The sequence below is a fragment of the Manacus vitellinus genome, unplaced genomic scaffold, assembly GCF_001715985.3.
Source record: "Manacus vitellinus isolate BGI_N305 unplaced genomic scaffold, ASM171598v3 scaffold_13_pilon, whole genome shotgun sequence".
Classification (NCBI taxonomy): Eukaryota; Metazoa; Chordata; class Aves; order Passeriformes; family Pipridae; genus Manacus; species Manacus vitellinus.
This window is the reverse complement of record NW_021938999.1, coordinates 4194442-4208627: the sequence shown is the minus strand read 5'-3', so window position 1 is coordinate 4208627 and position 14186 is coordinate 4194442. Positions and strand designations below refer to the sequence as shown.

The 14186-nt window shown below is 45.5% G+C and overlaps 1 protein-coding gene across 1 annotated transcript in view; it reads left to right on the top strand.

Annotated features, from left to right (window-relative positions):
* The first annotated feature begins 2856 nt into the window (after positions 1-2856).
* Positions 2857-14186, top strand: part of TRABD (TraB domain containing) — a 30214-nt gene continuing 18884 nt past the window's right edge. The window contains exons 1-2 of the mRNA XM_008926594.3: positions 2857-3002; positions 13828-13890. Of these exons, the coding sequence (XP_008924842.1) occupies positions 13867-13890 (24 nt within the window). The 5' untranslated portion in view covers positions 2857-3002; positions 13828-13866. The remainder of the gene's footprint in view (positions 3003-13827; positions 13891-14186) is intronic.

Below are 14186 nucleotides of genomic sequence, written 5' to 3'. Positions count from 1 at the left end.
AAAACAGGTCAGCAAGGTTCACGGTATTCCCACACAGACAGGGCTTGCCAATCAGATCAGATCAGATCAGGTGAGGTCCTTCCTGCAGGCTAGGGCAGTGCTCCCCAAGCTCTAACTAAAAAATCATTGAACTTTTGCAGCTGAAGCAGTGGAAAGCTTGGGAACACATCTATAGTCTATCAAGGGATTCACAGAGTTTGCACAAAACACCAGCGGTGTGCAGCGGTGGTGCAGCAGGAGGAGCTCAGCTAAAAAAAGCAGAACAGTCACTTAGGACATACAGTTTGAACCAAATATATTATAATGCAAATAACAAATTTTGTGTAAACCTGGCACACACTGATAGTTGAGCAAGTCTGAGTAAGAGAATAAAACCTGCAGTCAGCTGTGTAAGAGACACTACTGCAACTTGAGATCCAGGTTGCTGAGCAATGAGGCCTCTCACGTGCTGCTTAGCACACGTTCACAGGGTTATACCTGCTACAGGACAGCCCCACAGTGGATCCAATGCCATGGAAAGCTTGTGGTAGGGCAAGGCCGATGTGTGGAAGAGGTGGGATTAGAAGCAGACTCAGAAGAAAGCAGCTGTGGTCAGCAGGGAACAGCTGCATCTAGAAATGGCACTACTCAAAGGGCAGATGTCCTTGGATACCAAGAAAGCCATCTCGCATGCTCCCCAAAAGCAGCAACCAATTTGTTCTTTTACTTAGTAGTGTCCCATCTTTCTCGGTGGCCTTCAGTGACCAGTTGTGGGGAAAAAAACCCCAAACGTGTTTGTTGGAATTGGTTGAACAGCACTAGATTAAAATGCTCAAAGCGAATTTTTCTTCCTTTTCTGTCAGACACTGGATGGCTTTTTTCCCCCAGAATTGAAGGTCTGGTCTGCATAGCTTATACCTTACTTGGTGTTTTGATTTCATTATTTTCACAGATGAAATGCCTGCTCTGTGCTTTTACAGCAAACTGAAACTATTACTACACAAAATGGGAAGTAAAATTCCCAACTGTCTCAACATGTCTGGACTTGATTTCTACATACCACATACTTCCAAAGCTCAGCCCAATCCTAAACTAACCCCGGCTGTGAAGCAAAGAAAAGTTAAGAAAAGATCAGAAAACATATCCCCAAATTTGTTCTAATGAAAATGTATTAAGAAAACAGATGTGTGCTTAGACTAAAGGGGTGCTTTAGCAATACTATCATTGAGCTACCAGAAACAGAAAAAAGAAGGAAAAGGGACAGAGACAACAATCAGTCGCTATAATCAGCTCGACACATCTTTCCAGAAAAAAATGTTTTCTTGACCAATAAAAGATTTGTATGTGTCAGCCTGGTAATCTGAAGTATGATTGAATGCCAGCTGTGCTTGAACAGGTGGTGCAACATAGATTTTTCAGGTTTCGGGTGAGAAACATTAACTCTTCTCCAGCAGCAGAGAGGCCCGCTGTGAACAGAGAAAGGGAACCGCCAGAACAGCCGTGGCAAGAGCAGGACTGCACATCGAGGAAGTCACGGATGGCTTCGGAGATGACGTCGATTGGAGTGTGATTTCCCTCCGATTTCAATCTCCATTAGACCCACGACCACGGCATGTTTTCACACGGACACCCCGTGCAGTCCCACACCTACGGGTTCCCTCACATCTTTACACATTTCCAAAGCACTCGTAAGAACAGCCACGCGTGGGCCAGCACAACACAGCCGCCGGCAGCCACGGCAGGACCGCTGGCCGCTGCTGGCTCACAGCCTAGGACTGGAGGGTCGGTACCAAGCCGGACCTCCCGCACCGAGCTGGGCTCGGGTGAGAGCGGCCGCTGAGCTGCTTCAGCTGGCCAGGGAGAGCAGCCTCAAAGAGGACGTGGCTCCATTCCCGGCCAGAAGGCCCCTGCCTCTCAGGGACGCTGAAGGTGCTTCGAAACCCGCTGACGGTACTCCCGCACGCTCCCGCTCCGCCTCGGGGCTCCCGCAGAAATCCCAATAACCCGCGGCGGCCCCTCCGCGGGTACAGCCCCGATCAGCCGCCGGGAGCCTGGCGGACACGGAGCTGAGCGGAACGGCCCGACGGCGGAAGGAGCCGCGTGGGGCGAGAGAGGGAGGAGGAACTGGGAGCTGTAGTCCGCTGCCGCCGCTGTCCCGCGCCCGGGCAGACAGCGGGGACTACAGCGCCCAGGGTGCCCCGCGGCGGCCCGCCCCGCGCTGACTCCTGCAGCACGTTGTCCCGCGAACACGCCCGCGCCCGCTCCGTCCGCAGCGCCCCGGCAGCGGCGGCCCCGCCGCTCCCGCCGCCCGGCACGGCACGGCAGGTCAGCGGGGCCGGGCGGCGCGGGGCCGCGCTGGGCCGAGCCGGGCTGAGCCCGTCGCGGCGGCGTGCGCGGGGGGAGGGTGTGCTGCGGTTCTCCGGGTGCCCCGCGGGAGAGGAGCGGGGTGCGAGCGGTGCGGCCCGCGTCCCCTCTGTGGCCCCCCTGGCACGCGCCCGGCTCTGCCCGCCCAGCTGCCAGCCCGGCGGTGCCGCCGGCAGCGCTCCTCGGGCGGGGAGGTGGCCGGGGAGCGCCGCCTCTGAAAGCGCTCCCTGGGCCTGGGAGAGTTGCGGGCGGCGCTCGCGCCCCCGGGGACGGGCGGCTGGGGCCAGTCCGGCGCTGCCCTGCCGGTGACCCCCGCGGGCGCGAGGCCGTGGGGGCCTCCTGGGCGGGGCGCCTCCAGGCGGGCGGGCGGCGCGAACTTCCGCCTCGCAGCGGGCGGGCTGGGGCGTCGGCCCCGCTCCGGAGGGGAGGAGGAGGCTGCGCAGGTCCCTGCCCGTCGCCTCTCGCCGGAGCCCCGCGGGGAGGCCCCCGCTTCTCTGCCCTGCCCTGCCCTGCCGGAACTTGTGGGGAAACGCGGCCCTTGGGGCCGTTTTTGAGGTGTCGGGTTCGCACCTTCGTTACGGCCGTTCCCTGGGTTGGGGCGTCGCGGAGGTGGCAGCGTGATGTGGGCAGAGCTCTCCGTGCTGCTGTACCTGACCCAGGTGTTTGGGGATAAGGGCGTGGGTTTGTTGGGTTCTGACTGGGAGCTGCGGAAAAGCCGAGATTCAGTTTTTCTTTTTTCTTTTTCCCCCCCCCCTTCATTAAACAGTTGTGGCTTTCTCGGAATTCACCTGTGAAAATAGTTCTAATTAACCCAGGGCTCGAACATAACTCGTGTCCCAGGCATAGCCTAGGCCTCTCTCTTGAGGAAAATACATTTTCCAATACAGGTATCCATACAACAGAGGTGTTTATGTTTTTGGTAGCTTTCAGGAAGAAAGAGAGTATTTTTCTTTAGTAAAACTTTGCAGAAGGTTGCAGCCGATTAGTTGGAAAAGCGAGAGGATGGGATGGGCTTTTACAGGTTAGATGCTGTTTTGCGTATATGGTGACAATAGTAGTCCCGAGAAATATCGAAGGTGCCTGGAGTGACCTCAGTTCTCCCTGTTGTAGAGATATGTATCTGTTCACCTCCTGTTTAGCTCATTAATGCAGGTATTCCTTCTTGGAAAGCTAACAGATTAAAGCAAAAAAAAATTTTAAAAACCCAGACCCAACAGATTTCAGGGGCTTCCCTTACACAGTAGGGGGAAAACACATGTCCATTTAATTATCCTAAGCTAAATGAGTTTATTAATTGAAAATTCTGGGTTATGGCTGTAGCATTGGTTTGTGCCCTGCTGTTTGTGGCTCTCAGTAGACTTTCAAGTTTCAGTAACTTAAGTTGCTGATTGTAAATTTCAGCTATCACAGTGTTTGGCACTCTTGCATCTTAACTGTAGACTTTAGATATTAGTTTGATGGTGCTAGGAGAGTTAGATTTATTTTTCAGTTTATTCTTTCTTCCATATGGTAAATATGATGAAACATTGCTGCTGCTGCCACTACAGCTGTGAATAAAACACGTGGTATTGGCATATACTTGTTGGAGATTCATACCAGTGCTTTTTTTAAAATAATACTTTTTGGAAAGCATTTTCTTTTTCCTTATTTGCTATTCAGAAAAAGTAAAGAAAAAGATTTGGGGCAGCCTTTGAAAATGTTGAAATGAGAGCAGGCCAGAGATATGTGTGCTCCAGATTTAATGGGAGTGGTGCATAACTGTGTCTGTCTGAAGTGATATCACAGCATGAGCTTTGCCAGCCAGTGCCAGTAGGAAAGAAGGATTCTGCAGCTCTCCTTCTTCTGTCAGGGAAAGTCCACACTGGTTAGCAGTACTGGTTGTCTGTCATAAATTATTTAGTACAAAATCTCACCAATATATTTTCTTGATGAGGGTTGTTACTAGATTGGAAAGCTATTTGCAAATGCCTATGTGAATTGTTTCTGAAATCAGAAACAATTATTGAAAGTTTTTGTGAAGGGCCACTCAAATTTGAGATGTTATGATATTAGTTGATACTGTCATTCTGTATTTGAACTTAAAACTTTTACAGTGAATATTTATCTTCCTTCCTAAAAAAGGACTCGGGGCATATAACTTTAATATTAATCATAATTTACACAATTTATAGATTTGTACAAAAACATGCACGCACTCAGAGACAAGTTGTCTTCCTTTACGCTTCTTTTTCTAATTCAAAAAAAGTAGAGGAGCTGTTTTGTCCTTCTGTCTTCAGTTGACCTGCTCAGCAGTTTTGATCGAAATCACTGAGGGTTGCAGATACTTAGCACATCCACATGCAAGAATTTAAGTGTCCTGATGACACCGCATATCAGGCTGCAGGGGAGACTACACTGGAGCTCTAGTTCATGTTTTCAAGTGGCTAAGCCCTGCAGGCTGTCTACAAAATAACCTTGTACAGACAGTGCAACCTGATGAATGTGTGTTGAGAGGTCTGTGTCTCTGTGCAGGAAGGGTGTGCATGCTTGTGAGAAGGAGCAAGAACCTGCACCACAGCTGAACAACACCATGACTGCTGATGAAGTTGAAGCAAATCTTCAGTCACCTGCGTGGTGCATCTGGAGATCCAGATCTTGTCTCACTAGGGCGCATGTCTGGTGTGTTGCACAGCTGGGAGCTGTCCTTCAGAAGGACAAGAATACAGTTCTAGTTACAGTGTAGGCCACAAAGAAGACCTGTGAATGAGGAACCCCTATCAGGAGTTGCTGGGGGATTTTCTCATTTCTTTGGACGGCAGCAGATAATCGTGGAAATAGAGATAATCTTTTGAGAGAAGATTTTATTTTTTTTTAAACACTGAAATTGTCAGGTACAGGGTGCTTTATGTGTTAAATGAGTGGTGCAGCAGCTGGATGGACTTCGAAGCAAGACAGATTTCCTGGTTAGCGTGAGTGTCTGTAGTACTGAGAGATTAGCACTGTCCTGGGGCTCCTGTGTCTACAGGCTGGAATTTGCTTTCCTGGAGTTTTGTCTCTCTTAGGTCTGTCTTGAAACCTGACCCTCTTTCTTCAGTTCCCTGCCACAGTAGAGCTGTGTGTCTTTGCTTATTGCCAGCACTTGGGCCCGTGTCATGTAACTGTTTTCAGCTTTGTGATCACCTAATGATTTTGAGGGTAGATCAGCTTGTTCCCAGCTATTGTTTGGTGACTAGAATGGAAGTGGCAGGCAAAAGAATACTACTGATAAAATATTGTGCTTAGCAATTGGGCAAAATTATTTTGTCCTACAGAATCCCAATTTTACCTTCATAAGGATTGCATTTAAAAGTGTTTGTAAGAAAAATGAGTGTCTGCCAGTACTCTTGAGACCCAGCTTCTGCATATCTCAACAGACAGCCATTGGCATGTGAAATATCAGTGTGTATGTGGAATTTAAGACACCTTCTCCAAGTTTTGTGGACCACAGTCCAGTATCTTCCAAGCCAATACTTAGTTGTCCATGGCAGAACTTCTTCACCCTTCTCCTGTGCTTGCTGCTTGTAGGTAGTGAGTAGAGTGGAAAACCCACTTTTTGTAGAACTCCATAGAAACTACACATGCAGCAGCTGCGCTCTTTTCCTTTTGTTCTGCATGAGGGTGTTTTTCAGAGGGTTTCCCAGAATCAGAAGTATCACTTGGTTCATAGCTTTAAATGGCCTGGAGGGAGGAGACATACTGATATCTTAGTCCAGTCTGCTGATCGCAGCAAAGTCTAATAAAATTATTTTGGTTCCAGATCTTCCCTGAAATCACATGATTCATATTGGAATACAATAGGAAAGTGATTTGGATTGATGTTCTAAAACTCTCAGTTTCTGAGTTGGGTCCAGACTTGGGCCAGTCATTGTGGTCCTTCTGTCCCACGTTTCTAAGTTTAGCAATCTCTTTACAAACTCTTAAAACAGGAAGGATTTGGGCAAATGTTTGTTCTCAATTCTGCTGTGTATTAGCATTCTGATTCACCTCATACTTATTCATTTCATCAAGTAGCCATAGTCAATGTAATAGCAATAACTTCTAAAACCCCAAAACATACAAGAATGCCTTCTTGTCTTTCACTGGTAAACGTGGTTTTTGTGCATTCAGTGTCCCAGGACAGATATTCTCATGTTCCAACACCTCCTTTCAAACAAAATTAGTGTATTGTCTGTGACTTTTATATTTTAGCTTCTGAAGCGTGCAAATGGATGTCGACTCCAGTGTGCAGGTACCTGAGTTTAGGCTGCATATATCTACACAGTTCATTTTGCAGGAACATTGATGCTCAGAGGGTAAAATTCTCTTTTGAAATTTGTGAACTTCTGAGTCATGAGAAACCAGAAACATGCTCTACAACCATCTGTGATTACAGAACCAGTTGCTCAGTTGAGTTTCAAAGGCGTGGGTTGTGTCAAAGAGATAACGTGCAATATGTAGAGTAGATCACCTTAGTGATAGTTTTGAAATACGTTCCAATTTCTGAATTTGTGGCTGTTGCATTAATTGGCAGTCAGGTTTCAGCTGATTCATCCTTCTGGATATGAGCAGTCTATCAACAGAGAAGACACCATTTGGAGCAGATGATTGTTTGTAAACATTTGTAAGACTTCCCTGCGTAAGTATGGAAAACGCCTCATCAATCTTAAATCCTCTCCTTCCATTGCAGAGGATGGTGCTGAGACCTAAGTGACTATCTTTTAATTTGGTTTTGCCTCTTACTACGTTAAATGTTAAAAATGGAAGGTGCTTTGTTTGGCATTCCAGACAGCAAGTAATTAATGACTGCAACAGTTTGGCAGTGAGAGAAAAGTTGGGTCTGTATCTTCTGAATATACCTCTTCTGTTTACATAAAGTAAGTGGTCTTTTTAAAGGGTAGCAGCATTCAAATGAGATGTGCTTATGCTTATGCAGTGCATAATAAGAATCTGAAGTGTGCAGGCTATACCAATATACACCAGGCTAAACCAAATATCCATTGTTAGTGAAACTGCAGGTTTAGAGGATGAAACACAGCACACTTAATGCTCGTACATTTTTATTGCTGCATCTCATGCCAAGCTGATGAGAGCTGTGTTCTGGCCAGGGATACTGGTGTTAGAAGGCTGGCACACGTGTCTGTTTGTGACGTAGTCTTTTGTGCGAGCCAGTGGCGTATGTCCAGCTCAGGTCAGTTTTATCTCAGTTGTAGCATGACCTGTGTGAGGTGTGCTGTATTCTCCATGGAAAACTCCCATTTAATTGTTCAACAGCTTGCTCCAAAATTCTGTCCTTAGCCTACCTCTCGCCTTTCTCACAGCAACTTTAGAGGAACAAGGATGAGTGGTGTTGATGTGTTCTATGAGGAAGTGCTATCCTGCAGGGTGTGTGGGGATCTTAGAAGAAGGACCAATGAGTAATAACAAAGGAAAATTCAGATTGAAATGCTTTGAAAGTTCCAGCAGCCTTCTAACTGCTGGTTTAGCTACCAGAGGTCAGGCTTGTTGTAGTAGTTTAGGCCTTCCTTGGTGACCAGTTCGTAACCAAGGAAGTGCCCAGATTACCCGTTATTCCCTACGATTTTTACGTAAGCCAGGAGTATAAGAAGAAAGGTGGAGAGGTCTTCGCTCTCTTTCCTTCCGACGGCTTTGGAGGTGCGGGTTCCCTGCTGTTGAGTCTGTCGTGTTGGGGAGTGAGGCCTGGTAAAGCCTTGCTGACCTTGGGAGACGGAGGTTGCCGGCGGTCGTTCCAGCGTGACTTTCTGTTGTCCCAAGGAGAGTAGTAAGATATTCTTTTGCTAATTCTTTTAGTTGCTAGATCTTGGGCTATTGATCGTGTATATTTTATTTTGGTTTTGTTCCTTTTTTTTCCTTCCCCCTTCCCTTTCCCTTTTCCCTTGGAGTTGTGCATGGTATTTCAACTGTACATAGCTGTATATGTCATAAATACATTTATTTTCATATAAGTTTGGCCAGTTTGGATTTTTCATAGTTTTTTTCCTTAGCACTGAGCTGGGGGTATTTCGGTGTTGGGTCTGGGACTTGGCAGGGAGCCAAGTAAAACTTAGATGCTTGTAGACGCATTTAAACATTCATACACCTCAGTTCCTCATTTGTAAAACAGGGAAGTACATATAATCTGATCTCAGAGGCTAGAGGATTAATACTTTGAGTACCAAGACATGTAGTTACTTCCTGCAATGCTCATGAATATTGTAACTATCAAAAGCATTAATAGCTGCATTTAGATTTGTTTGTTGGGGGATCAAACATAAAAATTGTTGCCTGTCCCTTTCAATAAAGGGTGAAACAAGTTGTGGTAGTTAGGTGGCTCCTAGTTTCTTTTCCAGCTTTTCTGATATGTATGCAGCTCATAGGAAGTACAGAGCAATTATAAGATGACAGAGAACTTTATTTCCTTCTTGCAGCGTCAACATGTTGAGGAAAGCAAATGCTACTTCTGAATTTCTTTATAGTTCAGCAGGAGGAAAACATTCAATAAAAATCTTCTTTTTAAAGAGTAGCTGACTAGGTTTTATAGGTTGAAGCATGAGAGCTTTTTGAGAACTTTTTTATCGATTCAGTTGAATCACTGTCTGAAGAAAGCAAATTTAAACAACACAATAAAAGAAGAAATGCTGTCCTACTGTAGGGTACCTTAATGAATTGCCTGTCCATTCCCTGTGTTGTGCTTGAATTTTCTCACTGAACTACATCATTGAAATGAAACGGGAAAGAGCATTTGGTCTTTTACTTGCCTTGCTAGAACCCCTGATTTGTGAGTGTACCTCTTGTGTTCTTGAGACTGCAAGCTAAGAGAGTTTCAGATACCTAAATATGCAGCTAGAACTGAAACACTCTGGTTAGCTAAGACTACCAAGTATGAAAAATGAGCCAGTAGTTCATGAGCATATTTCACGCAAAGAGGAAGTGCTGCTGAAGCTGTTTTATATTAGGAAAGCTGGAGGGCTGATGTGACATAAGCATGGCGGGGAGGTCTTTCTCACTCTACTTTATCAGCCTCTGCAGGATAAACATTGCTAGAAGATGTCGAACTTGTTCTTTTGGGGGGAAGAGAATAAGGCCCATCTGCATGGGAAAAATACAGCTCCTCTTCAGCAGTGCTTTTGCCAATGTGGAATGGCTGTCTTGTGTGTGCTGTCAGGACAAGAAGACCTTGACAGGAAATAGGTGCCTATCAGTAGAGATGAGTAATGGCTAAATTGTAGGCTTGCAGTTCTTTTGGTGGTCTCAAAAATTCCTCTTTGGTTGCCTAGGTGTCTTAAGAGACCATGTCTTTTTCACATCCATCGCCCTCTGTAATCCTCAGTCATCTCTTTTTCCTGGAGGAGCAGTGCTGAGCATTGCATCTCTAAATGACTGTGAGACTCTTCCTTCCCTGCCAAGTCTGTTTAAAATTCACCTATGGGTTAGCAAGCACAGACAAATAAGTGCGTTGTTACCTTCATCATTTCTTTAGGAAGTTAAACTTTTGAAAAAAAAGAAGAAAACACAGGTTGAGAAGTCAAGCTCTAAGAAGTTTGGAAAGGCATGGATTTAAGTTGTTCAGATGTTTGCCAGGATTTGATCTGAATCAGCACCTTTTCTTGCTGTTGGACATGGTGGAAGGAAGTGCTTACAGATTCGTGTGCTTCAGTTTGTTATCTGTGTAACAGCAAGGTATGTTCAGTCTTCTCTCAGAGGTTTCAAGATTATATTTCAAGTATCAAGGCATACAGAAATCTTCTATGAATACAGGGATGTACAGGGATAGTGTCTTTTCAATGTGGATAAGTTGGGTCGGCCTGGAGTCCAAGGTATTTGACTAATGCCCCAAATATGGGGGAATGGACTTTTGCCAGTGCTGCTGAGGAGGATGCTGGCTAGCTGAGTAGCCAGACTTGTCTGTACTCTGGTGAATGCAGAAACAGGTCTTCTGCATGGAAAATTTCACCTCCAGTGGAACTTGAGCAGATCTGAGCACCTGAAAACAAGACCACAGAATGTCCTGGGTTGGAAGGAATCTTAAAGGTCATCTAGTTCCAACCTCCCTGCTGTGGACAGGGACACCTGCCACTGGACCAGGTTGCTCAGACCTCCATCCAGCCTAGCCTTGAACATTTCCAGGGATGGGCCATCCACAACCTCTTTGGGCAACCTGTTCCAGAGCCTCACCACCCTCACAGTAAAGAATTTTTTCCTAATATCTAATTTAAACCTAATCTCTTTAAGTTTGAAGCCATTCCCATTCCCCTCTGTCCTGTCACCTCAAAATCTTTTCCAGAATGAACAAATCCAATTCTCTTAGCCTTTCCTTGTAGGAGAGATGCTCTCTCCCTCTTAATCATCTTGGTGGCCTCTTCTGGACTTGCTCTGACAGGTCAATGTCCTTCCTGTGCTGGGGACTCTAGAGCTGGATGCATCACTCCAGGTGGGGTCTCACCAGAGCAGAGCAGAGGGGCAGAATCCCATCCCTTGACCTGCTGCCCACACTGCTTTTGATGCAGCCCAGGACACAGTTGTCTTTCTGGGCTGTGAGTTCACATTGTTGGGTCATGTCCAGCCTCTCATCCACCAGCACTCCCAAGTCCTTCTCAGCAGGGCTGCTGTCAATCCCTTCATCCCCCAGCTTGTATTGATGCCAGGGGTTGTCCCGACCCAGGTGTAGCACCTTTCGCTTGGTTTTGTTAAACCTTATGAGATTCCTATGGGCCCACTTCTTGAGCTTGTCTTAGAAGAAAACAGTGGCAGACTTGCCTGTTATTGTGGCTGCCCAGTCTCTCATCTGGCCTTCAAGGTATTGTGCCATGGGTTCTCTGCAAGGCTGGAGCTGGGAACCACAGTGAACAAACAGCTTTGCTTTTTCCAAAGGTTGTACAGGTCAGTTGAAAAGTGGTGCTGGTTAGCATGAGTAAACTTCAAAGATATCTCACTTTTTCTCCCTGCCTCCCCCCTGCCAGTATCAGATATATAATTTAGTCAGTGGTGAGAATGGGATGAGGTTTTCTAAAATGTCACTTGGTGGGAAAAAATACCACTCAGTGCTTCTGTATAGAAGTCTGTTCTTTAACCAGAACTTGCAGTTTACTATTTTTAAGAGCACTCTGTAGATAAGAGACAAGTTTTCAAACATCAGAAGGCCTTAACCAAACTTAGAACTTTAGGTTGTGCTTAGGGCAGAAAAACACTGTGGTATTTTGCACATAAACCAGTTGAGAACCAAGTCCAGAGCTGAGCATCAGAGTATTGGTATACCCTGGGTGATGATGTAGTTGGACAAGCATGTTCTCAGAGGGCATTTGGTTTCAGCATCTCTGCTTCATGCTGTCCCTCCAGTTTTGCTGTTGCAGTTGTTCCTACAGCTGTTTGGTTATCTGAGCTTAAAATGCCTTGGTAGCATAGGAGGGGGGGAAGGAAGGTTGTTCTTTAATCTGAATCTGCTTTTCAGTCTAGTTTAGTGCCTAAGTCAACAAGTAGTTAAACCAGTCTATCAGAGACGGGACAGGATAAAAAACAGGCTCTGGGCTCACTTAAACTCACAAAGCCACCAGACTGTCTGGAGGGAGGAGCCAGTGGGTTGGTGTGTCCCATTCAGGTTGCAGGTCTCCTGGCAGGGGTTTCCTTTGCTGTGCTTCTTTAGATTTGTCCACACCACATGTAAATTGTGGAAACACTGAAACAGAAGAGCAACTCAGCTTCACCTGCCCTTTTAGCTTACTCTGACATCCAAGTTTCCTTGACCTGACTCCTTGGAAGATGGCAAAGCATGGTCCTGGTTTGAAAATTAAATTATGCAAAATTATGCAAAACCAGTGGAGTGCTTATGTTGCCTGTGCAGACTTCTCTCATTTCTTTGAAGTTTGTTTTACTGAACCTTTTGGCACTGTTTGCAGTTTGTATTTTTATTTTAATGAGGTATTTGCCTCACAGCTTGGGAGCTGCGTCTGTAGCTGTTGCCTGCTTGAGTGTGGGGCTCTGTTGGGTTTCATGGGCCTTTTGCTCCAGGAACCATGCAGAAGCCAGCATCTCGGCCGCTCCACTTTTTTCTTGCCCAGCCTGCAGCTGTGATCTCCAGTTTGCCAGCTGACAGCTAGCAGTGGACAGTGCGAAGGCAGGAATTGCTGAAATCCCTCCGCGAGCACATGGAGGGAGGTGTGCCAGTGGTTGGAATTACATTCACATGCTTCACACTGCCCAGGCAAATGCTCTTTTAAAGAAACGTATTTTAAGCAAAGCTAGAAAGTGGAACAGCTGACTTGAAAGTAAAGGCCAGAAACCAGGATGCAGAGCACTAATCTGACTGCAGGAAACTTGTATTTGGGAAAGGGGGAGGCTTCCCATCACATTGTGTGCTGAAATACACTGTCATATACAGATAGCCAGCCACCCAGCTTTCCTCCAGCATCACCTGAGCATAGGACAGGAGCCAAACTTGTCCCTCCACTCTTTAGAGCAAATTTGTTGTATGGCTAAATTGGTCAGGACTGCTCTCCAGCCTAATGAAATAAAACACTGTTCACATATACTGTGAAAAAAGTCAAAGGAAGATAACCCAAAATGTTGTAATGAAGAAGCAGCACTTTCTTTGAGTGCTTCAATTTTAGTGGGATAGCAGTGAGAATAAGCAGAATGAGTGCTAGTCATGCATTCAGTGTCTTGTGCAATCCCCTTAGAGTACCACCCAAGTCAGAACATAGCACTCTCCAGCTTCAGGAAAAACTCTGGACTTTTAAGGTTCCTTCTTTCATCCATGTTGTTAAACTAAGACATGGAAACCATTCACTAAGGGTTTGAAAACCAAATTTCCTGGGTTTTTCACACAGACACAATCTTACTGATGTTCTGACCCTGGCATATTTGTAAATATATGTGATCACATGATGCTGATCAAATAACTGTGTGTGGCTCTAGTTGAATATTAAGATTGTGGCTGCTCTCCTATTCTGTGTAGTGGTGAAGTCCTAGAAATACAGATGATTCCTAAAATTTGCATAAAAACTGTCTTGGTGTAGTTTATTTGGATAAGACAGAACTATTTTGCTATTGCAAAAACCCTTTTGACAACCGTGACAACCACTTATGAACTGATCTGGAGGAAAAAGGCATTTTTAAGACAGTAAAAAAAGCAAATTCCAAGTTCCCATGAAATCCACCTGTGTTTATTAAGATACTCTGTGTGTGTGAGAACAGGACTGTGCTCTGGATTTACAGCCACCTCAAGAACCATACTGAAACAGGCTAGTTCTACCCTACTGATGGGGAGGAATTGCTGTTGGTTTGTTTTTGTTGTTTGATGTGGTTATTTTAACAGCAGGAGAGTTGAATAAGTGACGTTTGTGCATCTTCAGTTTGCCACTTTTATTACTTCAACCTTTATTTGAAACTGTAGAGACACATTTACTTTTTTCTTCCCCTTTACAGTTTTTAAGCAAGTATTCTGGGTGATGCCATTAATTTTTAATTCTCTCTCATTACTCTTACTTCTTGCAGTTCTTGTGTGGTTGGTGAAAATAAGCCTCTGCTGCAGGGATGCAAGAGGAGCAACAGCCTGAGGTAGGGCATGGAGACAAGTTTGTTTCTCAATATAATTGCAGGGAAGGTCAAGACTGAATCAGCCAGGTTCTTCCACTCATCCTTGGGGAAGTTCTGCAGAGTTGTAGGGTTGAAAATACCAGCTTGAGACTCCTTTTAAAACAGGGAGATGGGGAGCTGAGTGCTATTTTTTACCACATTTAAGTTCTTTTCCCTCCAATTGCAAAAGCTAAATAGGGTATTTTGTATTAATCTACTTGAAACTGAGGAATTGCAGAAAATAGCCTAACCTATGAGATTAAACGTTTAGGAGGAAA